A 21126-nucleotide genomic window follows, 5' to 3' on the forward strand; every position below is an offset into this window, starting at 1 on the left:
CCAGAGAGACACAGACAGGAGGCAGAAACAGGAGGCTAGGGAAGCTCTTCCCAAGTGAAACCTGGCTTGGAGAAGGCAGGTGGCCCTCGAGTGGCTTTATCCTCGTGTCTCAGAGAGGAATCCCTCTTTGCTTCCCTTGAGAGAGGACTTCAGGACTCTCTTTCCTGATCTTTGTGCAAAAATGAATGAAATTACTCAAAATCCTGAAACTTGTACAGGGCCAACAGGATCTGCTGAAGTGGCTGGCACATCTGGTTGGAGCCGTGTGGATCACAGGGGCAGAAGTTACCGAGCTCCCTGACCAACACGGAATTTCCTGGTCAGGAGAGCGAAGGCAGTGTCTGAAGGGCTGTAAGCATGAGGCTGATCGGCCTCTCCCTGGATTGGGGGGACAGTGCTGAAATTCCGGGGTCCCACCCTGGCACCTCCTCCTGCATCTTGTGACAGAGAAAGAGCAAAGCCACTTTGCCCATGAATATTGCACGTGGAAAAGCATTTGACCCAGAGCATGGCACTCAGTCACCTCCCGTCAGCCCAGGAAGCAGCTGTCGGTATCGCTCCTCGCATCCTTCCGAGCACCCTCCATGACATTCCAAGCGCGGCTGTGCCGTGTCCCGCTCCCACCCTGCTCCCCAGGGCAGTCTCCCCGCGCCAAGTGATGCTTCTGCCTTGCACAGATTATTTTTATCTTCGTTTGCCAATAAAAATCCCTCCCAGTTTTTCTGTTTTCCATCTGACACACGGATTTTTCCCATGTGTGTTTCCTCCTCCCCTGGCCTGGGGCAGAGGGAAGGGAGGATCCCGGATCACCTCATGCCAGAGGAATTTTCACGTGCCTTTCCACCTCAGGTGAGAGAGCCTCCAGGACAGTGTTAGGGATGTTCCCTGGGCCGAGGAGACACGTGTCCAAGCAGGACACCCCAGAGTGGCAGAGAACCACCCCATGATCCCGAGGATCTGCTTGCCAGTGCCTTCGCCTTCGGGCACCAGCTCTGCTTGGGAATTAGTCAGCAGGATCACTGGGCAGACAGGACTTCTAATTCGTTACCCCAACTCTGAGTGACTGTGGGACAATCTATGCCCAAAATCCTGTCCGGGGGACCTGCTTTGCTGCTCGTGGTGAGGGGGATCGGCAGGTGGCTGAGGTACAGAGAACAGGACTGTGGGGGTTGTTTGGGAGGCCAGAATAAAGGCAAACCCCCGTGCCTGCGCCGGCAGAGGGGCACAGCCAGCTTTGGGTGACACGAGTTTAGCACAGGTGAGACACTCGCTCGGGGGTCTTAGCGCTTACAGGTGGGCGTTTTCCTGCTGTCGGTGCCGTGGGATGGGCGGCGGCCGTTCCCGAGCCCGCGGGGACTCGGCTGTGCCCCCGCCGGCACCGACGCTTCCCCGGCCCGTCCGCCAGAGGGCGACCGGTCCTTCCCGGCGGCGTCGGCGCGGTGCACGCCGGGAGTTGTAGGCGAGGCTCCCGCTTGGTAAGGCCGCGCCGAGGGGCTCGGGGCGCTGTGTTGGTGTCGTCACTTCCGGCGCGCTGGATCTCGGCGGGATGGCGACGCGGCGGGCGGCGCGGCAAGAGCGGGACCCGGACCCCGACCCCGACTGGGCCGGGATGGCAGCGCTCCCTGAGAAGACCGTGAACGGCTGGGTCCTGCAGTTCTACTTCCATCGGGCCATCGACGCCTATCGCTCCGGGCGCAACCGTGACTTCCGCCAGTTCCGCGACATTATGCAGGGTGCGCGCGGCCGGGCCGGGCCGGGCAACGGCGGGGCCCCGAGGTGTCCGGACCGTGCTGCACCGCCCTGACGAGCCGTTTGTCCCACAGCGCTGCTGGTGCGGCCCCTGGACAGGGAGCCGGAGATGGCCCAGATGCTCCGGATAATGCAGCTGCTGTCGCGGGTCGAGGAGGGTGAGAATCTCGGTAGGTGCCCGGCCCGTTCTGCGAGCTTTCGGGAGCTCCGGTGCTGCTTGCAGCCGCTCCCTGCTCCCCCCGTCCTGTGTGCGTGTCCCTGCAGCTCCCGGAGCTTTGTCCCCGCACAGAGCAGGGCTCAAGGCGGAGGCTGCCGGGCTGTGCGGGTCTCCCTGCGGGTGAGGGGTGGCTGTTCTCATCTGTCTCACTGGGGGGCCAAGAGCAGCATCCGTGGTGTGCCGGGGCTGGCCTGCTGGACAAACACATCAGCCTGGTGACTCCTGCTTAGCCTCGGAGCTGCCAAAGTGCTCCCGTGGGTCAGGGCTGGGCACCTGGGAAGTTCTCGAGTGCTGCTCCCAGAACTTCCCATGGCTGTTGGGGGGCAGGAATTGCAGTTCAGACACTTGGCAGTGCCTCAGCAGCTGTGGAATTTGTGGTGAACCTGTGTGGGTGGATGGCTGCCACCTGTGCAGGTAAATAACCAGCTCTCCGTAGGGAAGCGCCGTGACCCCCCCCCCAAAGTATGGATGCCAATTCTTATAGATTGCACCTTCGAAAAGGAGTCAGAGCTGACCCCACTTGAGTCGGCCATGCTTGTCCTGGACTTCATCCGTGAGGAGTTCTCTGTGGCGGACAAGACGATGGATGCTGTGCAGAAAATGGTGAAGGAAGCTGTAAGAGGTTTTTTTTTCTCAGTAAATACATTGTGCAGCTTTTGCCTTGGAAAGGTCTCGTGTGGGTGATGGTGGGAGCTGCCTCATGTGCATGTGATTCCCTCGTTATCTGCAAATTCCTACCTGCAGTGATGTAGGAGTTGGTCTGTGTGAAAGTTGGCACTGAGCTGTTCCCTGCTTCAAACTGTCCCTGTTTTCCTCTGCAGGCTGTTATTGTTTGCATCAGAAACAAGGAGTTTGATAAAGCTTCTGATATCGTCAAGAAGCACATGGGGAAGGAGCCCAAAAACCAAGTGAGTCCGTGCTGGAATGAATTGGGGGCTTGTGTGTCCTGGGGGGTTGTTGGGGTGAGGAGGCCAGAATGGAAACAGTCTTTCTGGAGTGCTGGCCCCTCAGTGTTGCATGTTTGGATTGTCACCTTGGAGCCCCCTCTGTCACACACCTTCATGGCCTTCCAGGCATCACCATTTATCCCTTGATGAGCCTCCAGCTCACCTTCAGAGCAGGTTCTGGGGACAGCAGGAGTTCCCATTCCTGTGTCTGCAGGCAGTAGGGTGCTTGAGCACTGGAGGCAAGGAGAATTCCTGAAATAAGGTGGTTCTGCTGCTCCTTGGTTGCCCTCCTGTTCCTCTGGCCTTTTCCCAGCCTCATCTCAGTGCAAACTGGTTGTGCCTGGAGAATGCCAAACAGGAAAGGCCCAGTCCTTGCCCACATCCTTGTTGTGGTTGTCACTGATTCCCTTGTCCCTGCCCAGAGTGATCTTACCTGATCCTATGAATCCCTCCTCTAGAAGAAGAGGAACGAGTGGCTGGCTGTCATCCGGGAGAAGAATCCCTCTCATCCAAAGATCAAAAACTTCTCCTACGAAGACTTCCAGCAGAGCATCTTTGAGTTCCTGAAAGGCTACGTGGACGACTCGGAGCCAGCGCTGCTGACGGTGCGTGTCCACCTCGCTGCCCCGGGGATCAGGCGCCTGATTAACAGCAGGTTAAACCTGGAACACTAAATTTGGTCCATTCCTAAGAGGTTTATATGGCCAAACATGTTTTTCGATCTGTGAAATGCCTTTGGGAGGGATAAAATGGAATGGGAGCGCGAGAAATCATCTCTGTAACGGTGCTGTGCTTTTTCTCTCTCCAAGTTACTGAAAAAGACTTTGAATTCGGAACACACCGACAAAGCAAAATCCTCACTGGAGACTCCCGAGTTTACAGATGGGCTGAATGACCACGCAGCAGCTCCAGAGGCCTCTGGAAGGGCAGAAGGTCCAGCCAGAGCTCCAGAGGCCTCTGGAAGGGCAGAAGGCCCAGCCAGAGCTCCAGAGGTCTTGGGAAGTGGGAAGGGCCCAGCCAGAGCTCCAGAGGTCTCGGGAAGGGTGAAGGACCCAGCCAGAGCTCCAGAGCCTGCAGGAGCAGCAGAAGACCTGGAGGGAGCTGCTAGCCCTGCAGATAGGGCAGCTGGTCCCACAGCAGCTCCAGAGATTATGGAAGAAGCCAGTGACCCTGCAGCAACTCTGGAACCTATGGAAATAGTTATTGACCCAGCAGCAACTCCTGAACATTTAACAGCAGCATCTGATCTCCTGAACGGTATTCCAGAGCCTATGGAAATAGCTAAAGAACCAGCAGCAGCCACACCAGAACTCCCAGGAGTGTCCAACAGGGAATCACAAAGGTGGGCAGAGGAATCTGGCTCTAGACTGTGGATGATGCAGTGTGGCCGCAAGTTCTCTTCCATGGGGTAATTCCTTGTGTCCAGGCAGCTCCTAATTCCCCAAATGCCTGCCCCGGCCAGCCCAAAGGTGTTGGTGCAGGACTCTGGATCCTGGGAAAGCTGTTGAGGTGGTTTGGCTCAGTTGCTGAGACAAGAAGTGCTGTTGTGACCAGGCAGGGGGGCAGTGGCTGCTCTCGTGGAGCAGCGTTGGGAATAGCAGGAAGCAGTGGAGCATGAACGTGTGTTCTCCATACCGGCTTCCTGGGGCACTGCACCGTTTAGGAGGGAGCACTGGAGGGTTGGGAATGCCCTCGTCCATAGATTTGCACTGTAGGGCCAGGAGCTGGGGGTGCCAGTGGAGGGAAAGGCCGGATTTCGGGGCAGCACAGAGCTCCCTCGGTGGTCTCTCTACAACCCGCTTGGTTGTGTTTATTTTATAGGCAGCCCCCCGGAGCTGTAACCTCGTGTGGGATTTCTGTTCTGAGAGAAGCTTTCAAGATCCTGTCGAACTCCGGGGACTCGGACACACTTTTCACCAAACTGGACGAAACAGACTTGCCTTCCCCCAAGCAACTGTCTCCTTCTGTATCCCACAGAACCAAGAGACGCAGAGAAGCGGAGAATCAAGATTCTGAGACCTCACACCCTCCTGAAATACCCCAAAACATCAAAAACTTGTTCAGCATAAGCAATCTGATCGTGGAGTTGGACGGCTCGTCCAGCAGGTCGAGTGAGAGCCCCGACTCTTCCCAGGAGCACGTGGTCTCTTCTGCTTCCAAACCTGCTCAGAAATTGCCTGATGAGCCCTTGTCTGCCCAGAGTGACAAGTATGGAGCCCCTCTCGTGTGGTATTGTCTGCTCTGCCCCCAGTCTTGTCTTGCTGCTGTTGGTAGCCTGAGCACCAAACCCTTGCCCTCTGTCCCAAGATGAGTGTTGACCTTGCCTGCCAGCCCACGTGGAACTGGGCACAGAAAGCCTCTCTTGTCCATACATTTGGGTTTAAAATTAATTATGGTTTAATGGAGAGGAGAAAATGATCCAGGTCCTGCTGGTAGTGAGGTGCTGCAGCTGGTCCTGGCAGGTGATTCCAGTACAGGTAACACATGTTTTTCCACACTTCTCCCACCTTCAGCATCACTGGCCAGAGGCTGTAGGAGCATCCTGTGGAACAGGTTAAACTCTTGCTTCCCACATCTTGAGAAGTACAGTGTCCAGAGGCTGGCTCTGCTTGCTTGGTGGCCCTGCACCTCCTCCCCAAAAAACCTTCTTCTGAGCCAGTAGCCAAACTAAACCCTCACCTAATTTCAGGTCCTTCCAAGGAAAGTGGAACAGCTCCTGTGGCACGGAGGAGAAGGACAGTTGGAGTGATGAGGATGAGCTCTTTGCAAATGCAGGTATGGAGAATCCCCGGCAGGGATTTCCTGTGCTAATCCTGGCATGGGGGTCACTCACAGGGGTCTTGCTGCTGTCTTGGGTGACTGAATTTTGAAACCAGAAATCCTGTGGAAAGGCTGGGATAAAAGAATTGGGGTGTATTGCCTGTCACGGGGTGTTCTGACTGTACAGCTCAGCAATTCAGCCCAAGGCAGCCTCTTAAGGAGGTCTGTACTTCCCAAATGATGGAAAATGTAGCCCTCTCCCTTGTTTTCCAGCATCACTTGAGAAAAACAACAGCGTCACCAGGAACTTCAGCTCCAAGAAACAGGTATGTGGAGCCTTAGGTGCTTCCAGCAGGGCCTGCAGTGGGGGCAGTGTCTGTATCATCTCCATGGTTAAACAGGCTGGAGCTGTGCCTGTCCTGCCTGCAGGACACTGGGAATGTGCCTCAGCTCCCTTTGCCTCAATGGCTCAGAGCCGGGTTTGCCAAATTGCCCTCATGCTGGAGAGGTTCAGAGTCTTGTTCCAGGTGAGGGACACGTATCTGGCAGCTGTTACCCAGGAACCGCTCCCACGTTGGTGCCACCAGGAACTCTCCTCCTGACCCATAGGAAGGCAGCTACTGCACCACATACGCAATGCTGGAGTGGTGTGCGTACAGCTGCCAGGACCTGTCTGCCTTCCCTGCCGTTCCTGGCACGGGTGATGAGGGAAGGAACATGCCAGGAAGGAGTTGGCAGCAGGTTCTCTGCCATGCAGCCCTTCCCTGAAGCTGCTTCCTTGCTCTTTGCAGAAATGGACCATACAAGAGAGCGAGTGGATCAAGGAAGGGGTGAAGAAGTATGGAGAAGGGAGGTGGAAAGCCATTTGCCTGAAATACCCCTTCCAGAACCGCACATCGGTGATGATCAAGGATCGCTGGCGGACCATGAAGAAACTGGGAATGCTGTGAAGCTGGGACGTTCCATGCAAAACCCTCCTCGTTTTATTTTTTGGAAGCTGGACCAGAGTGCCATCTGTGCCAGTGTGGGAAGCCCCTCTGATGCCAAAACCATGACTGACAGGAACCCAGGAGCCTCGTGCTCCAGCTGTATTTGCAAAGATCAGTGTGCTGCAGGGGGCAGGGGCTGTGCAGCCTCTCAACATGCACTTAGAACCACCTGGATTGAGATTTCCTTGTCCACTTGACCACTGCAGCCTCTGGAATGAGTCCCAGCTGTTTGCTCTGCTCAGATGTGATCAGCAGGATGATCTCATAGGTGACTATTTTTTTTTGTTTTGGTTGTCTGTTCTCTGAATCATTTGTTTCATCTGTTTGCCATCACTCTCTTGTGGAAGAGAGGCAGCACTGAGTCCCAGAGCTTCTGCAGGGAAAAGAGCCAGGCAACAGGATCTACTTGGAATTTCCCCCCCCCCCCCCATTTATTTCTGCTTTATAAATGACTAATCTGTGAGGGGAAATTCCTCCCTTTCAGCTCTGAGTCTTTAAAAATGAAAATTATTTTGCATTTCGGTACTTGGAACTGCTTGTTGTTTCCACGTGAAAAGTTCCAGTTCTGTCTGACTTTGGTCATGTTTTCCTTGCACTTTTCCTGGTAATATCCTTGCTGTGTGTGAGCTCCAAGGGTGCCATGTGTTCCTGCCTTCAAGTGCCAAAGCTGGAACAGTCATCTGTAAAATAAAATTCCTTTCTTGTTTAATATCAAGACTTGTAGAAGTGTGAATTTCTACCTCGTGAGTGGAAATGCTCCAGGCATGTGGGGCTCTCCCTTCTCCTCTGGGGGTGTTGGGTCAGGAGCAGCACTGCCCTCATGGTGTGACATGCTGGTGTAAATGGGAAACAGGAGTTTCTGGATTAGATTCCTGTGGAAAAAGGTCGGGGGGGGGGATACAGGGGCACTTTCTAAACTTAGTTTCTAAGTTTCTCTTGGCTGTCTTCCAGCAAAGCCAGGGCTGGGAGAAGTCTTGTCTGGGAACAGCTGCTTCCCCCTCTGTCCTTCAGCTGCAGGTGCTACACTGAGTGTCCCCTGGCTGTGGCCATGCATTTCCCTCCCCTTCTGTAAATCCTTTCCCTGGAGAGCCCGGGGCAGCAGGAGTACCCAGGTAAGAGATGTGGGCCACTAATGGCCAGTGGGAGGCAATGCCAGTTGGTGGTGCCCCACTGGAAGGAGCTGTGTCCTGTTCTTCTCCATGCCAGGCTCTTGCCGTGGCAGCACAGGGTGCCAGAGCTCCAGCTCCAGGATCACCTTGAGCCGTGGCTGCTGTGCTGGCACAGCCCCGGCGCTGCGGAGCAGTTAATGATTACCCCTCCCTGCGCCTCGTCCCGCGCTGCCCTGCGTGGGGAGCGAGTGCCCGAGCCCAGGGAAGCAGGAGGATGCTGCTGCTGCTGCTGCTCCTGGCACTGCTGGGCCCCGCTGGCTGCCCCAGGACAGAGCCCCTGAGCGGCTCCAGCCAGGAGCCGCTGTTCCGCGGCGCCGATCGCTACGACTTCGCCGTCGTCATCCCTGCCGGCACCGTGGAGTGTTTCTGGCAGTTCTCGCACCAGGGTGGCAACTTCTTCTTCAGCTACGAGGTGAGCGCTGGGGACGTGTCCTGGGAAGACGCTGACACAGCCAGGGAATGGCTGTGCTGGATCCATCCATGCTGGTCCTGTGGTGCACTTCATCTCAGGGACTGTGCCTTTTTTAAAGCAGTTATTATGGAATGGTTTGGGTTGGAGGGATCTTAAAGATTATTTCCTTCCACCCCCTGCCATGGGCAGGGACACCTTCCACTGTCCCAGACTGCTCCAACCCCTGTCCAACCTGGCCTTCGACACTTCCAGGAATGGGGCAGCCACAGCTCCTCTGGGCACCCTGTGCCAGGGCCTCAGCACCCTCACAGGGAACAATTTCTTCCTGATATAACCAACCTCATCCGTATCCATCATCAATCCCATGCATTTTTTAAAATTACCTCGTTTAAACCCATGAAGTGGTGCTTGGAGCTCCAGCACTCTTGGAAGCTCTGCCCTTCACTGCCTGCCCAGAGGCTGGGGCACAGTCAAAGGTCCTGGCACAGCATGTTCCTGAGCTCTGTCCTCTTCCCACAGGGAAACTCCAGCCCCTTCATCTGCTGTTTACACTGGGCTGGCTGAAGGAGAGCCAGGGTATGGCTGTGCCTGGTAGTGGCAGCTTCCCCCCGGCTCTGTGCTTGGCAGAGCAGGCCCACAGGAACACGTCCTCAGGGTTTGGCACAGCTCCATCCCTGACACACCAGTGACCCACAAATTCCCCTCGGATGTTCCCTGCCTCCAGGTCCAGCGGGCGACGGGGATTGGCAACAGCAGGAACATCCTGGTCACAGCAAATGATCCCAATGGCTTCCAGCTTGGAGCGTCCCAGGATGTGCGAGGACAGATCAACTTCCTCACCAAGGACACAGGTCCCCCCAGCCCCGGCCCCTGCAGCAGCTCTGAGCCTGCCCAGCCAGGGCTTCCCAGAGCGCTGATTGCTCCTGGGTGGGGAGGATGAGGGTTGAGCACTGGGGATGTGTCTGCCTGGTGCCCTTCCACCCAGGGACCAACAACCCCCTTCCCTTCCCTCTGCAGGTTTCTACCAGCTCTGCCTGGACAACCAGCAAAACCACTTCGGCCTCATGCAGGTGTATCTCAACTTTGGTGTGTACTACGAGGACTTCAACATGGAACACAAGCAGCCAGCAGAGAGGAAGGAGCTGAACGACACCCTGGAGGCAATTGGGGTGAGGGTCAGGGAGGCCAGAGGGTGCCCCAGCACAGCAGGGACAGGCACGTCCTGCCCAGGACACTGAGCAGGGCGTTTGCTCAGGCTGAGCTGCAGCTGAATTCAGCACTGAGCCCCACGGGCAGCTCTGAGTGCAGCTCTGCCTCTCCTGCAGGTGAGCATCCAGAGGCTGCAGATCCACACCTTCCACATGTGGCGCTTCTACAACTTTGCCCGGATGCGGAAAGGGGCCGACTCCTTCCTCCTGGAGTCCAACTACAACTACGTCAACTGGTGGTCAATGGCCCAGAGCTGTGTCATCGTCCTCTCCGGGGTGCTGCAGCTCTACTTCCTCAAGAGCCTTTTCCACGCGCAAACCTCGGGCAGCCAGAAGTGCTAGAACAGGGCAGGGACCCCCCCTGCAGAGCCAGGGGCCCTGGCTGCCACTCTGCCCCACCACAGTGGGAGGAAAGGCTGGATTCTGCTTCCAGGAGGAAGTTGGAGAGATCCCCCTGCTCCTGCCTCATCTCTAGCCTTGACATCAACCTGAGAGAAGTCAAAGGCCACACTGTCACCTGAGCGCTGTGTCGGTTTGTCACATCCCTACCCATTTTTAGTGTCTTAATGGGCCTTTTCTACCAGACTCCCAATAAAGGAACCCCTGGCAGAGTCCAGGGAGCGACTGCTCCCTGCTGCTGCCATCCAGCCTCTGTGAGCCTAGAAGCTGCTGGCCTCTTCCTCCCTCCCTCCCTTCCTGAAGTTCATCCTCAGACTCTGAGGCTCCCCCCGACCTCATCAATCCCCCCAAGCACACCCCAGTGTGTCACATTCCCCACAGGAGGGGTGAGGACTGGTTCCCCTTGGGCCCCCACACCAGACAACAGGCACTGAAAAAAGGAACAGGCTTTATATCACAGGGCTGGGGCCAGGGCCCCTCTTCCTGTGCTGGCAGCAGCCCCCAAGGGCTCTGCGCTAGCAGCTCCCCCCATCTCCATCCCACTCTGGCTGGGCTTCCCACAGCCGCAGTGCAGGACAAGGTCCGTTCTACCCTGGAACACTCACAGGGCCTGAGGGTCCCTTGGGCTCCCCGAGGGTCCCTTATGTCAGCGTGTCCTCGTTCCGCACGTACTCCCCGACATCGGCTTGGTGGAACACCACGATGGCCAAGGGGTCGACCTTCCGGCACTCCTGTGTGGACTTGGCAGCCACCCCGAAGCCCTGGGGGATGAAGAGGAGGTGAGGGAGGTCGCCCACCTCATACCCCCGCGCAGCCCTGGCCGGGGCCGGGCGCTCACCAGCGGGACGTCGGCCATGGAATACACCACGACACCCTGGTACTGCGCCGTGCTCTCCGTGATGCGGCCCAGCCCCGACTTCAGCACGTGGTTGCCGTAGAGGAAGGACTGCTCCGAGCCCGGCTTCACCCACACCTTGTACTGCAAGAGAGGGGCAGAGCTGTGAGGGGCCGGGGGCCAGGGCCGGGGCTGGCTCGGGGGCTGTGACCCACCTTGGCATAGGGTGCGAGGAAGTCCAGGGCCGTGACGCTGAGCCGGAACTTCTGGGACTTGGTGAACTTCCCAAAGCAGGTGCCCGGGGCCACCAGGCTCTCCCGGGGGACGCTGGCCGCCAGCTTCAGCAGCTTCTCACTGCGGGCAGGGCAGTGCTGGGCGGCGGCCGGGCCCGCACCCCGCGGGGCTGGCCCGGTCCCCGCCCCGCCCGGCCCCTCACCTCAGGTAGTAGACGCGGTCCCGGTGCAGGCGGAAGCAGTAGGTGCCATCGGGCCGGTCCACCAGCAGCTGGATGTTCTCCCCGATGCTGCGGGGATGGACCCCGTGAGCCCGGCCCGGCCCCGGTCCCTGCTGCCGCGGCTCCTCTGCTCCGGTTCCCCCGGGCCCAGCCCTCCCGGTCCCTCTCCGTGCCGGCGCGCGCCCGATCCCCGGTGTCCATCACCCCCTCGGTCTCCCCGTTCCCCGGGATCCAGCCGGTTCAGCTCACCCGGTGCCCATCCTTTCTCCATGCCCGGTCCCGCCCGATCCCCGGTACCCATCCCTCCCGGTCCCCGTCCTGTCCCCGTGCCCGGTCCCCGGCATCTCGCCGGCCCCCCCTCCCCATCCCCCATGTCCCGGCCCCTCACTATTTCCCGAGCTTCTCGAACACCGCCCGCGTCTCCGCCTCCGTGAGCGGCCGCATCGCCCGCGCCGCACACGCGGGGCCGCCGGGCCGGAAGTGACCGGACCGGAACCGGCGGTAGCGGAAGTGACGGACCCGGAACCGGCGGGTCCGGAGGTGACGCGGCGGTCCCGGCGATGGCGGCGGTGGCGGAGGAGGCGCGGCTGCTGGCCTGGCTGCGCGGCCCGGCCGCGCCCGGCGGCGCCGAGCTCGCCGCTTATGTGTCGGAGCTGGCGGCGCTGGGGCTGGCGGAGCTGGGCCGGGAGCCGGCGCGGTTGGCAGCGGAGCGGGCGCGGGTCGGGGCCGAGACGCGCCGCCTCGCCTTCGAGCACTACCGCGCCTTTATCCGCTCCGCCGAGTGCACCGGCCGTGCCGGCCGCGGCTTCGGCGGCATCGAGAGCCGCCTCGGCAGCCTGCTGGAGCGGCTGCCCGCGCTGCAGGACGCCTGCCGGTGCGGGACGGGCCCCGGGCACTGGGAGCGGCGGGCGGGGCGCGGCTGGAAACGGGGCCGGGAAGGGCCGGGGATGGAGTGAGGCTGGGGCACGGCCGGTGTGGGTGGGAGGGTCCCGGCATCCACCCGCTGCAGGGAGGACTCTCCTGCTGATCCCATGCCGCCGCCGCAGGACCTTCATGCGCGATGCCGAGGCCATCGCCTGCAGCCGGCGCATGAACAGCCTGACCCTGAACCGGCACACGGAGATCCTGGAGATCCTGGAGATCCCACAGCTCATGGACACCTGCGTCCGTAATGGCTACTATGAGGAGGCGCTGGAGCTCACGGCCTACGTGCGCAGGCTGGAGAGGAAGCACAGCAGCATCCCCGTTATCCAGGTGAGCCCTGCGCTGTCCCTCACCCCTTACCGAGATGAACCCCGCGTTGTCCCAGCCCTGTGATTCAGGAGACCTCTGTGCTGACCCAACGCCCTGATCCATGTGGGCCCCACACTGCCCCGTGCCTGGCCCTGACCAAAGGTTCTCCCACAGGGCATCGTGGAGGAGGTGCGCCAGTCCGCCCAGCTGATGCTGAACCAGCTCATCCAGCAGCTCCGCACCAACATCCCGCTGCCCGCCTGCCTGCGCGTCATCGGCTTCCTGCGCCGCATGGACGTGCTCACCGAGGCCGAGCTGCGCGTCAAGTTCCTGCAGGCACGGGATGCCTGGCTGCGCTCCATCCAGGCCTCCATCCCCGACCACGACCCCTACGTGCACATCACCAAGACCATCGAGGCCTGCCGGGTGCACCTGTTCGACATCATCACCCAGTACCGCGCCATCTTCTCAGACGAGGAGCCGCTGGTGCCGGCCGAGGGCGCGGCGCCCGGCGAGGGGGCCATCTTCCACGGCTGGGTGCTGCAGAAGGTCTCCGAGTTCCTGCGGACGCTGCAGCGCGACCTGGACCGCGGGGTGGGCGGCCGGCTGGACTCGCTGCTGGGGCAGTGCATGTACTTCGGGCTGTCCTTCAGCAGGGTGGGCGTGGATTTCCGTGGGCAGCTGGCCCCCCTCTTCCAGCGCGTGGCCGCCGATGCCTTTAGGAAGGCGGTGGAGGAGGCGGTGGAGAAATTCCGGGAGGAGATGAATTCCTATACGCTGATCTCAGCGCCAGCCGTGCTGGGGGGTGGTGCAGGAGTGCCGGTGCCCACGGCCCAGCCGGGGACGCTGCAGCCCCCCATGGTGCTGCTGGACTTCCCACCCCTTGCCTGCTTCCTCAATGGGCTCCTCGTTGCCTTCAATGACCTGCGGCTCTGCTGCCCCATCGCCCTGGCACAGGACGTCACTGCCTGCCTGGACAGTGCCCTTGCTGAGGTGAGTCCAGGGGATGGAGCTGGGACTTGTCCTGGGAGAACGTGGGGCGGGTTTGTTCTGAGTAGGTTGGGAAAGCCTCTGAGATCATCCAGTCCAACCGTTCCCCCAGTGCTGCCAGGGAGACCGCTGACCATGTCCTCAAGTGCCACATCCACCCAGCTGTTAAATCTCTCCACGGCTGGGGATTCCACTGAGCGGCCTGCTCCAGGGCTGGACAGCTCTTTCCATGAAGAAATTTTCCTAATATCCAACTTAAACTTCCCTTGGCACAACTTGAGGCTGTTTCCTCTTGTCCTGTCCCTGTTCCCTGGGAGCAGAGCCCGACCCCACCCTGGCTGCACCCTTCTATCAGGGAGTAGTGGAGAGCAAGAAGGTCCCCCCTAGAGCCTCCTTTTCTCTAGGCTGAGCCCACCCCCAGCTCCTCCTTGTGCTTCAGCTCCTTCTCCAGCTCCGTTCCCTTCCCTGGACATGCTCCAGCCCCACAATGTCTATCTCAGAGTGGCCCAGAACTGACCCCAGGATTCCAGGTGTGGCCTCACCAATGCCCAGCACAGGAAGATGGGCAGTGCCCTGGGCCTGTGGCCACACTGTTGTTGGTACAAGCCAAGTGCCATTGGCTTCTTTGCCCACCTGGGCATGTGGTTGTCATCAGGTGACACCTTCGCCTCTCTCTCTCTCTCTCCCCAGGTGACTAAAACCATCCTGGCCTTCCACCGTGCTGAGGAGGCTGCTTTCAGCGGGCGGGAGCAGGAGCTCTTTACCCAATTTTGCACAGTCTTCCTGGAGGACCTGCTGCCCTACCTGAACCGCTGCCTCCAGGTGCTCTTCCCTCCAGCACAGATTGCACAGGCACTGGGTGAGATCTCAGGGTTTGGTTTTCATTGCGGGGGGAGGACACTTGTGGCTTCCCCCTGGCATTTAGTGGGCCGTGTCCTGCTCTTGCTTCCCTGACCCCTCTCTCCCCATCCCCAAGGTGTCCCCCCCACGCAGCTGCAGCGTTTCGGCCGCCTGGGCCGCATCGACGTGGCCGCGCTCCGGGAGCCGCTGGCTTTCCTCCTTCCGCCGGCACCGGGCGAGGAGGAGCCGTCCCCGGAGACCGCCCCGGACACGGAAGAGGAACGCGCGGCCGTGCCCACCGAGCCCCCGGAGAGTCCCTCCGGGGACGCCGCGCTGCCGGGTGACTCGGTGGGCACGGGGTAGCCGGGCTGCGGCGTGGCCGGGCCGTGTCCCCCCGCAGGAGCGACCCGTGCGGCGCCGCCCCCTCCCCGGTCCGCCCGCCCCGGGCCCCCGCCCGTTCCCTGCCCCCCGGGGCCGCCAGGCGGCGCTGTTCCGGCGCGGTGCGCGCGCACGCGGGGCGCCATGGCGGCGGCGCTGGGGCGGGCGGCGGCGCTGGGACGGGCCCGCCCGGGGCCCCCGGTGCTCCCGGCCCGCCCGGTGCTCCCGGCCCTCCCGGTGCTCCCGGCCCGCCCGGTGCTCCCGGCCCGCGGCTGCGGACACGCGGCGGGCTGGGACCGGCGGGAGCGCTCGTACTGGCGGGCGCTGCGGCGGCGGGTGCTGGGCCCGCCCGTGCCGCCGTTCGCCGAGCCGGTGCAGGTGGGAGCCCCGGTGCTGCGCGGCGCCGCCGCCGCCGTGTCCCCGGAGCAGCTGGGCGGCCCCGAGCTGCGGCGGCTGGCGGCGGCGCTGGCGGCCGGGCTGCGGGGCCGGCCGTGCCTGGGGCTGAGCGCTCCGCAGCTCGGGGTGCCCCTGAGGGTCTTCGCCGCAGAGCTGCCGCCCGCCCGCTGCGCCCGGTACCCGCCGGCGCTGCGCCAGGCGCACCGCATCGAGCCCTTCCCGCTCCGCGTTCTCGTCAACCCCGCGCTCCGCGTCCTCGACACCCGCCTCGTCACCGCCCCCGAGGGCTGCGCCAGCATCCACGGCTTCTCCGCCTACGTCCCGCGGCACTGGGCCGTCCATGTCTCCGGTACGGACCGACCCGCCCTGACCCGGGTGGGACCGCGCACCTGCCCCACCTAAACACGGTCGCCTTCTCTTACGCGAGTCCCCCATTCTCTCCCGGGTCTCCCCACTCTCACACGGGTCCCTTAATTCTCTGATGGGTTCCCTGTTCCCTTATGGATCCCACCACTCTCTCACAAATCCCACCACACACAGGTCCCCTATTCTCTCACAGATCCTCCCACTCTCATCCGGGTACCCCTTTTTTTCCCCTTAATTCCCCCCCCCAACCCACCGCTACCCCGGCCACAGGCGTGGACGAGCTCGGGGAGCCAGTGAGCTGGGAGGCATCGGGCTGGGCCGCCCGGATCATCCAGCACGAGATGGATCACCTGGACGGGACCCTCTACATCGACCGCATGGACCCCCGCACCTTCACCAATGTGGGCTGGATGGAGCTGCTGGACTGACCCCACTGCCCACACGCGGCTGCCCTGACCCTGGTGAAAGAACCAGTGCAGCTCTGGGGGCTCCCACTCAGCTTTATTGCAGCCAATACAGACCTGTGGCCTCAGCGTGGCTCCGGCCCTTCCTGCCCACTGTGCACACAGGGAGGCAGCCGGGGGTCCCACCCACACTCCCCTGGACACCCGGAATTGCTTTGTGGGTCTAGGAACAACCTGCTGCCAAGGCTGTGCAGGGGAGGGGCAAAGGGGGGGATCCTCCCATCTGGGGCTTGTTTGGGGCTCATGGTCAGAGCGTGGGCAGCAGCTGGGCACAGCACGGGGGGGCACCGGGATGGGGCTGGGGGGCAGCAAGGCTGAGGGGAACCCAGCAACTGCACAGGGGGACATGGGGTGTGGGTTGGTGGGTGTCATCAGCTGGTGGCTGCTTCATCCAAGTAGCCCCTGATGTAGGCACAAATCCCTGTCTGGGATGGGGGGAGCACGAGGAACCCTCACCCACATGGGACAGGCAGAGGCCTTGGCCCTGGGTCATTGCATTTCGGGGGGTGGGGGGCTGGGCAGAGCCCCCTGATGTGGGCAGAGCCTTGGGGAGTGGCCAGGCATTGCCTGAAGCTCTCAGATTGTTTTTATTTTCATATAAACAAGACAGAACCCAAAGCAGCATTAATTTAAAAAATAAAAAAAGAGCAGGAAGAAGAGTGGGGTGCAGCTGGGGGGGACCCGGCCACCCAGGCCATGCTCAGACCCACCCCCCGTAGTGTGAGCCCCCGGGCCATGTCCCCACGCCTGCCGGGTGCTGCAGTGCAATGGGGCAGGAGTGAGCGAACATGAGTCGGTTTGGCACGGCCGGGGAGGGAGGCACAGTGGGGCCTGCAGCTGCCCCAACCCCACACCCCCCATGCCCCCCTCAACCTTCCTGTCCAAAGTCCTCCGTGAATTTCTTCACTTTGAGGAGATCCTCGGCGTTGACAGTGGGGCGGGTGGTGGCCAGCGAGCGCAGCATGTCTGACTGTAACACAGGCGGGTGGGCACGTGGCTCAGACCGGGTAGGGCGTGGGATAGGGACCCCCACGGCAGTGGGGCACCTCTGCCCCATGGCAGCAGCACTGACTGCAGGTGGGGCCCTTTCCTGTCACCCACCCATCCTTTGGGGGGGGCTCAGGACTCCAGGGGGGTAGACTGGGGGGTTGTGTCCACCCCCTGGAGCCACAGAGAACGAAGACTGAAGTGGCCGGGCTGAAGCTGCGGAGGGGACACTCACCATGCAGACAATGGGCTCCATCAGCTTGTCACTGGGCACCTCCATCCAGGTCATCTCGGTGGCCCCAGGGTCACCAGGCGAGCATGGCGTCAGGAGATCATCCACCAGGACGCCAGGGATAGTGCGGGAGGGGCCACGCACCTGCACAGAGCCAGTGGCACGTGGCACAGAGCTCGGGGTGGGGGGACAGCAGCCACAGTGCCCACCCCTTCCCAGGATCACCCCAGGCTGTGGCAGCCCCCACTCACCTTCTTGAAGTGCGTGGCCGACTGCACCTTGCGCACGGGCTGCATCAGGGCGTCCCGCACGATGATGCTGATGTCGGCCCCCGAGTAGCCATCGGTCTTGCGGGCGAGCTCCTGGATGTCGGCGTCCGTCAGGGAGTGCGGGGTGTTCCCCAGGTGCAGCCGGAACATCTGTGCCCGCGCCGCCTCCTCGGGCAAGGCGATGTAGATCCTCTTCTCAAACCTGGCAGCACGAGGGGTGAGCCCCAATTCCAGCCCTGCCGGGGGGGCTGGCACAAGGGGCTGCATGTGGGGCTCACCTTCTCCTGATGGCCGAGTCCAGCACCCAGGGGATGTTAGTGGCACCCAGCACCAGGATCCCATCACTGCTGTTTCCCACACCTGCAGGCAGATGGCTCAGAGCAATCTCCAGGGGCTCTCTGAATCGTCAGGTTCCACCTGCCTCATCCTGCTCCCACCCATCCCTGGACGGGCCCCCACCCACCTTGCATCTGCACCAGGAACTCAGTCTTGATGCGCCGGGCTGCCTCGCTCTCGTTCTCATTGCGGGAGCCACACAGTGAGTCCACCTCATCGATGAAGATGATGGAGGGCTTGTGCTGCCTTGCCAGCTCAAACAGGTTCTTCACCAGCCTGGGGACAAAGCAGGGGATGGGGTCCCCACTCAGAGACCCTCCTCAGCACCCCCATGGCAGCCCCATGTTCCTCCCATCCAAGGAACCCCACACTGGCAGCAAGGGAAGTGCCAGACCAGGGGCTGTGGGGCCCCTCAAGGGGCTGTGCTCTCTCCTGGGACCCTGTTGGGGATTAAAATAAGTCTAATTATAGGGTATCAGAAATTAATAGTGTAGAGTTAAGTTTAATTATGACTTGCTCACAGCTTGGCAGGGGTAGGCCCTGCTCAAAGCTTGCTGTAAGTGAGCTGTAAATGAACTCTGAGCATGGACAGATGGGAAACCTTTCAGTAAGAGCTGCAACTCTGGAAGGTCACAAAGCTGCCCCAAGCTGGAGCATGAGAGCAGTTAATTGAGACGAGGAAACAGAACCCAGTTACGTGTTAGAAGACCCCAGCTTAAAATTGCTGTTGGACTGAGAGGTCTGTAAAGCTGGAGGGGCACAGGCTGTGAGCGAAAAGAGGCCCAGGGTTTGCTTTGCTCAGAGTCCCACTCTGAAGGCACCAGCTCCCAGCTCTTCTTTGACAGCCCCATTACTGGGGTTCACTGATGCTGGTGGCTCCTGCCCCAGCCTGGCCGGCCGGGAGCCAGGCTCTGGCCATGTGTCCCTACTGCCAACTTACTTCTCACTCTCCCCCAGCCACTTCGACATCAGGTCGGAGGATGACACAGAGAAGAAGGTGGAGTTGTTGGCCTCAGTGGCCACGGCCTTGGCAAGGTAGGACTTCCCAGTGCCAGGTGGCCCGAAGAGCAGGATCCCGCGCCAGGGCGTGCGCTTCCCTGCGGCAGAGACCGGGGTCAGGCCTGCCCATCCCTGCACCCAGATCCGTGCTGGGATCACCCAGGGAGGGGTCACCTCCTGCACAGCCCCTTCCCACTACCATGGCCTCACCTGTGAACAGGTGTGGGAACTTGATGGGCAGAATCACGGCCTCCTTCAGGGCTTCCTTGGCTCCCTCCAGCCCGGCCACATCGCTCCACCTCACGTTGGGCTTCTCCATCATGATGGCACCTGTGAGGGTGTGACTCTGCTCACATGGCCCCACAAAGATGGGCACAGAGAGCAGTGAGAGCCAGAGTCCCTACCCACACGCCCAGTCCTGCCTCCCCTCAGCACAGCAGCTGTTTGGGGTGACCAAGCCACAGGAATGCACCCCTGGGCCCCAGTCCCACAGCCTGTCCCCCTCCCCACAGCTGCCCCTTGACTGGGTTGTCAGTGAATCCCTCCTCAACCCCAAAGGGTTGGACCCACCACAGCCTCTCTCACCCATCAGCTGCTCCTGCAGCTTCTTCTTCTCGGGGTTCTCGCCCTCGCTGTCACTGTCACTCCTGGGGACAGAGAATAGGGTTCAGGAGCAGGACCAGCACTGGTGTAGCAAGGGGGGGTCCTGCCAGCTCCGCGGCCAAACAAGGGGATCCCTCACCCCCCTCGTCCCCCACGCACCCCTTGTTGTCATTCTGTGCCTCTCTGACGGGCCTCTTGCCGTGCCTGTCCTTGCTCCGCAGGTACTCCTTCAGCTTCTCCGCCCGGTCCAGGTACTGCATGCACTTGGCTCGGATGCTCTCCTTGGCCTTGTCGCTGTGAGCCTCATCTGCAGGGACCCGCAGGCGTCACCCGGAGCCCCCCGAGCCCCGAGCCCCCCGAGCCCCCCGGCCGGTCTCACATTTGATGGCGTGCAGGAAGTACTCCACGGCGTGCTGGTACAGCCGCAGTGCCTCCTCGTAGTTCTTAGCCTTGTCCTCCTCAGTGGCTTTGGTGACCAGGTCAATGGCTTTCTGCGAGGAGGGGAGCGCCGTGAGCACCGGGCACCGGCGGAGCCCCTCCCCAGCGCCAGGGGCCGGGCCGGGCCCTCCCGCACCGGGGCTCTTCCGCTTCGCCCACCTCCCTTCCCACCGCGCCGGCACCGGGGCTTAGCAGGGCTCGGCGACCTCAGCGGGGCTCTGCACCGGGACCGGGTGAGGCCTTTCCCCGGCCGGCACGGCGCAGGGGCCCGGTGAGGCCTGTCCGCCGGGCCGTGCGCAGGCCCCGCGGGAAGGAAGGGCGGTGTCGGCGCGGCCGGAGCCCCAGCCCCGTCTTCCTCCCGGTGCCCGCGGTCGATACCTGCAGGGTGGACGTTGTCATCGCATCGCCCGGTGCGGCCGCTCCGGCGGCCCCGGGACGACGGCGGCGGCGGCGGCGGCGGCAGCGGCACCGACTGCGGCTGCGCACGGCCCCGCGCCCCCTGCCGGCGCCGCCGGGACCGCGCCCGGTGCGCGCGGCCAGCCCCGCCCACAAAGGGGCGCGTCCGGATATAGCCACGCCCATCGAGTGACGTGTGTGGCTGTGGGGCGTGGTCTCAGACGGGCACGCCCATTGATTGACGTCATATTGCTGGGCGTGGTTCGGTTTAGCCCCGCCCGTTGAGGCCCCGCCCCGCGGGCCCCGAGTGCGCGCGGACACCCCCAAAAACACGTGCGTGGGGTGTGGGGGGGTGTGGGGGTGTGTTCATGTGTGTCTGTACATGTGTGGGGGTGTGTCTGTGCGTCTGTACATGTGTGTCTGTGTCTGTACGTGTGTCTGTGTGTGTACATGTGTGTGGGTGTGTTCATGTGTGTCTGTGCGTCCATGTGTGTCTGTGTGCGTACATTTGTGTCTGTATGTGTACGTGTGTGTGTTCATGTGTGTCTGTGTACACGTGTGTGGGTGCATTCATGTGTGTCTGTGTGTTCATGTGTGGTTCTGCGTGTTCGTGTGTCTGGACATGTGTGTCTGTGTGCGTTCGTGTGTGTCTGTGTGTGTACGTGTGTCTGTACATGTGTCCGTGTGTGTTCATGTGTGTCTGTCTGTAAATGTGTGTCTGTGTACATGTGTGTCTGTGTCTGTACATGTATGTCTGTGTGCGCGTGCCCGTGTGTGCGCGTGCCCAAGTACACAGCCTGCACGGTATTTACCTGTGCCCGCACACACACCCACCCCCTCCCCGAACACCCTCAGGTCCCTGTGCCCGCTGCTGTGCCCGCTGCTGTGCCCACCTGTCCCAGAGCTGCACTGGCCCCGCTGCCCCTGCTGTCAAAGCTGCCCCAGCCCCCTCAGAATTCCCCATAGAGACCACCCCAGCTTCCCCAGAGATCCCCCCATTCCTTCCAGAGACCCTCATTCCTCCCACCATCCCCACACCAGACTCAGAGCGAGACTCGGA

At 61.5% G+C, this 21126-nt stretch overlaps 6 protein-coding genes across 10 annotated transcripts; 4 read left to right on the forward strand and 2 right to left on the reverse strand.

Moving 5' to 3' along the window:
- Positions 1 to 1511: 1511 nt before the first annotated feature.
- TERF2 (telomeric repeat binding factor 2) lies at positions 1512 to 7377 on the forward strand. 5 transcript variants are annotated; one of them, XM_032121805.1, is made up of 10 exons: positions 1512 to 1733; positions 1824 to 1919; positions 2403 to 2581; positions 2788 to 2874; positions 3375 to 3518; positions 3723 to 4255; positions 4735 to 5121; positions 5603 to 5688; positions 5947 to 5999; positions 6465 to 7377. In XM_032121805.1, the coding sequence occupies exons 1-10, from the start codon at positions 1547 to 1549 to the stop codon at positions 6621 to 6623; spliced, it is 1911 nt and encodes a 636-aa protein (XP_031977696.1). In that variant the 5' UTR covers positions 1512 to 1546; the 3' UTR covers positions 6624 to 7377. The 5 variants fall into 5 exon arrangements, with proteins under 5 accessions (XP_031977696.1, XP_031977698.1, XP_031977695.1 ...); XM_032121807.1 differs by having other exon boundaries at positions 1513 to 1733; positions 3372 to 3518; positions 3723 to 4321; positions 4891 to 5121; XM_032121804.1 differs by having other exon boundaries at positions 1513 to 1733; positions 3372 to 3518.
- Positions 7378 to 7459: 82 nt separating this feature from the next.
- TMED6 (transmembrane p24 trafficking protein 6) lies at positions 7460 to 10201 on the forward strand. The gene is made up of 4 exons (XM_032121811.1): positions 7460 to 8243; positions 8968 to 9094; positions 9261 to 9412; positions 9569 to 10201. Exons 1-4 carry the CDS (start codon positions 8046 to 8048, stop codon positions 9791 to 9793), a joined length of 702 nt encoding a protein of 233 aa, XP_031977702.1. The 5' UTR covers positions 7460 to 8045; the 3' UTR covers positions 9794 to 10201.
- Positions 10202 to 10284: 83 nt separating this feature from the next.
- Positions 10285 to 11644, reverse strand: NIP7 (nucleolar pre-rRNA processing protein NIP7). The gene is made up of 5 exons (XM_032121812.1): positions 11528 to 11644; positions 11122 to 11208; positions 10901 to 11039; positions 10689 to 10829; positions 10285 to 10611 (listed from the first exon to the last, which is right to left on the reverse strand). The coding sequence occupies exons 1-5, from the start codon at positions 11581 to 11583 to the stop codon at positions 10492 to 10494; spliced, it is 543 nt and encodes a 180-aa protein (XP_031977703.1). The 5' UTR covers positions 11584 to 11644; the 3' UTR covers positions 10285 to 10491.
- A 40-nt stretch (positions 11645 to 11684) lies between these two features.
- COG8 (component of oligomeric golgi complex 8) lies at positions 11685 to 14667 on the forward strand. Its single transcript, XM_032121809.1, has 5 exons — positions 11685 to 12013; positions 12186 to 12393; positions 12547 to 13365; positions 14053 to 14221; positions 14339 to 14667. The coding sequence occupies exons 1-5, from the start codon at positions 11700 to 11702 to the stop codon at positions 14563 to 14565; spliced, it is 1737 nt and encodes a 578-aa protein (XP_031977700.1). The 5' UTR covers positions 11685 to 11699; the 3' UTR covers positions 14566 to 14667.
- Positions 14668 to 14724: 57 nt separating this feature from the next.
- PDF (peptide deformylase, mitochondrial) lies at positions 14725 to 15874 on the forward strand. The gene is made up of 2 exons (XM_032122167.1): positions 14725 to 15325; positions 15613 to 15874. The coding sequence occupies exons 1-2, from the start codon at positions 14725 to 14727 to the stop codon at positions 15768 to 15770; spliced, it is 759 nt and encodes a 252-aa protein (XP_031978058.1). The 3' UTR covers positions 15771 to 15874.
- A 500-nt stretch (positions 15875 to 16374) lies between these two features.
- VPS4A (vacuolar protein sorting 4 homolog A) lies at positions 16375 to 20157 on the reverse strand. Its single transcript, XM_032121992.1, has 11 exons — positions 20049 to 20157; positions 19612 to 19723; positions 19392 to 19539; positions 19215 to 19276; positions 18840 to 18959; positions 18571 to 18727; positions 17758 to 17906; positions 17573 to 17654; positions 17277 to 17496; positions 17029 to 17169; positions 16375 to 16776 (listed from the first exon to the last, which is right to left on the reverse strand). Exons 1-11 carry the CDS (start codon positions 20067 to 20069, stop codon positions 16675 to 16677), a joined length of 1314 nt encoding a protein of 437 aa, XP_031977883.1. The 5' UTR covers positions 20070 to 20157; the 3' UTR covers positions 16375 to 16674.
- Between the last annotated feature and the right edge of the window lie 969 nt (positions 20158 to 21126).

Source organism: Corvus moneduloides, chromosome 12, assembly GCF_009650955.1.
Source record: "Corvus moneduloides isolate bCorMon1 chromosome 12, bCorMon1.pri, whole genome shotgun sequence".
Classification (NCBI taxonomy): domain Eukaryota; kingdom Metazoa; phylum Chordata; class Aves; order Passeriformes; family Corvidae; genus Corvus; species Corvus moneduloides.

What these genes read in the sequence shown, in the direction of transcription:
- TERF2 (XM_032121804.1), top strand. Translation starts at nt 1,547, where the DNA reads ATGGCGACGCGGCGGGCGGCGCGGCAAGAGCGGGACCCGGACCCCGAC. An exon ending in TGAGCTCTTTGCAAATGCAG is followed by an intron (nt 5,689 to 5,946) that starts GTATGGAGAATC and finishes CTTGTTTTCCAG; the next exon opens with CATCACTTGAGAAAAACAAC. An exon ending in ACTTCAGCTCCAAGAAACAG is followed by an intron (nt 6,000 to 6,464) that starts GTATGTGGAGCC and finishes TGCTCTTTGCAG; the next exon opens with AAATGGACCATACAAGAGAG.
- TMED6 (XM_032121811.1), top strand. Translation starts at nt 8,046, where the DNA reads ATGCTGCTGCTGCTGCTGCTCCTGGCACTGCTGGGCCCCGCTGGCTGC. An exon ending in ACTTCTTCTTCAGCTACGAG is followed by an intron (nt 8,244 to 8,967) that starts GTGAGCGCTGGG and finishes CCCTGCCTCCAG; the next exon opens with GTCCAGCGGGCGACGGGGAT. An exon ending in CTTCCTCACCAAGGACACAG is followed by an intron (nt 9,095 to 9,260) that starts GTCCCCCCAGCC and finishes TTCCCTCTGCAG; the next exon opens with GTTTCTACCAGCTCTGCCTG.
- NIP7 (XM_032121812.1), bottom strand. Translation starts at nt 11,583, where the DNA reads ATGCGGCCGCTCACGGAGGCGGAGACGCGGGCGGTGTTCGAGAAGCTC. An exon ending in GACCGCGTCTACTACCTGAG is followed by an intron (nt 11,040 to 11,121) that starts GTGAGGGGCCGG and finishes CCCTGCCCGCAG; the next exon opens with TGAGAAGCTGCTGAAGCTGG. An exon ending in TCCTCGCACCCTATGCCAAG is followed by an intron (nt 10,830 to 10,900) that starts GTGGGTCACAGC and finishes CCTCTCTTGCAG; the next exon opens with TACAAGGTGTGGGTGAAGCC.
- COG8 (XM_032121809.1), top strand. Translation starts at nt 11,700, where the DNA reads ATGGCGGCGGTGGCGGAGGAGGCGCGGCTGCTGGCCTGGCTGCGCGGC. An exon ending in GCGCTGCAGGACGCCTGCCG is followed by an intron (nt 12,014 to 12,185) that starts GTGCGGGACGGG and finishes CCGCCGCCGCAG; the next exon opens with GACCTTCATGCGCGATGCCG. An exon ending in TGGACAGTGCCCTTGCTGAG is followed by an intron (nt 13,366 to 14,052) that starts GTGAGTCCAGGG and finishes CTCTCTCCCCAG; the next exon opens with GTGACTAAAACCATCCTGGC.
- PDF (XM_032122167.1), top strand. Translation starts at nt 14,725, where the DNA reads ATGGCGGCGGCGCTGGGGCGGGCGGCGGCGCTGGGACGGGCCCGCCCG. An exon ending in CTGGGCCGTCCATGTCTCCG is followed by an intron (nt 15,326 to 15,612) that starts GTACGGACCGAC and finishes CCCCGGCCACAG; the next exon opens with GCGTGGACGAGCTCGGGGAG.
- VPS4A (XM_032121992.1), bottom strand. Translation starts at nt 20,069, where the DNA reads ATGACAACGTCCACCCTGCAG. An exon ending in CTTCCTGCACGCCATCAAAT is followed by an intron (nt 19,540 to 19,611) that starts GTGAGACCGGCC and finishes GGGTCCCTGCAG; the next exon opens with ATGAGGCTCACAGCGACAAG. An exon ending in GTTCCCACACCTGTTCACAG is followed by an intron (nt 18,728 to 18,839) that starts GTGAGGCCATGG and finishes TCTCTGCCGCAG; the next exon opens with GGAAGCGCACGCCCTGGCGC.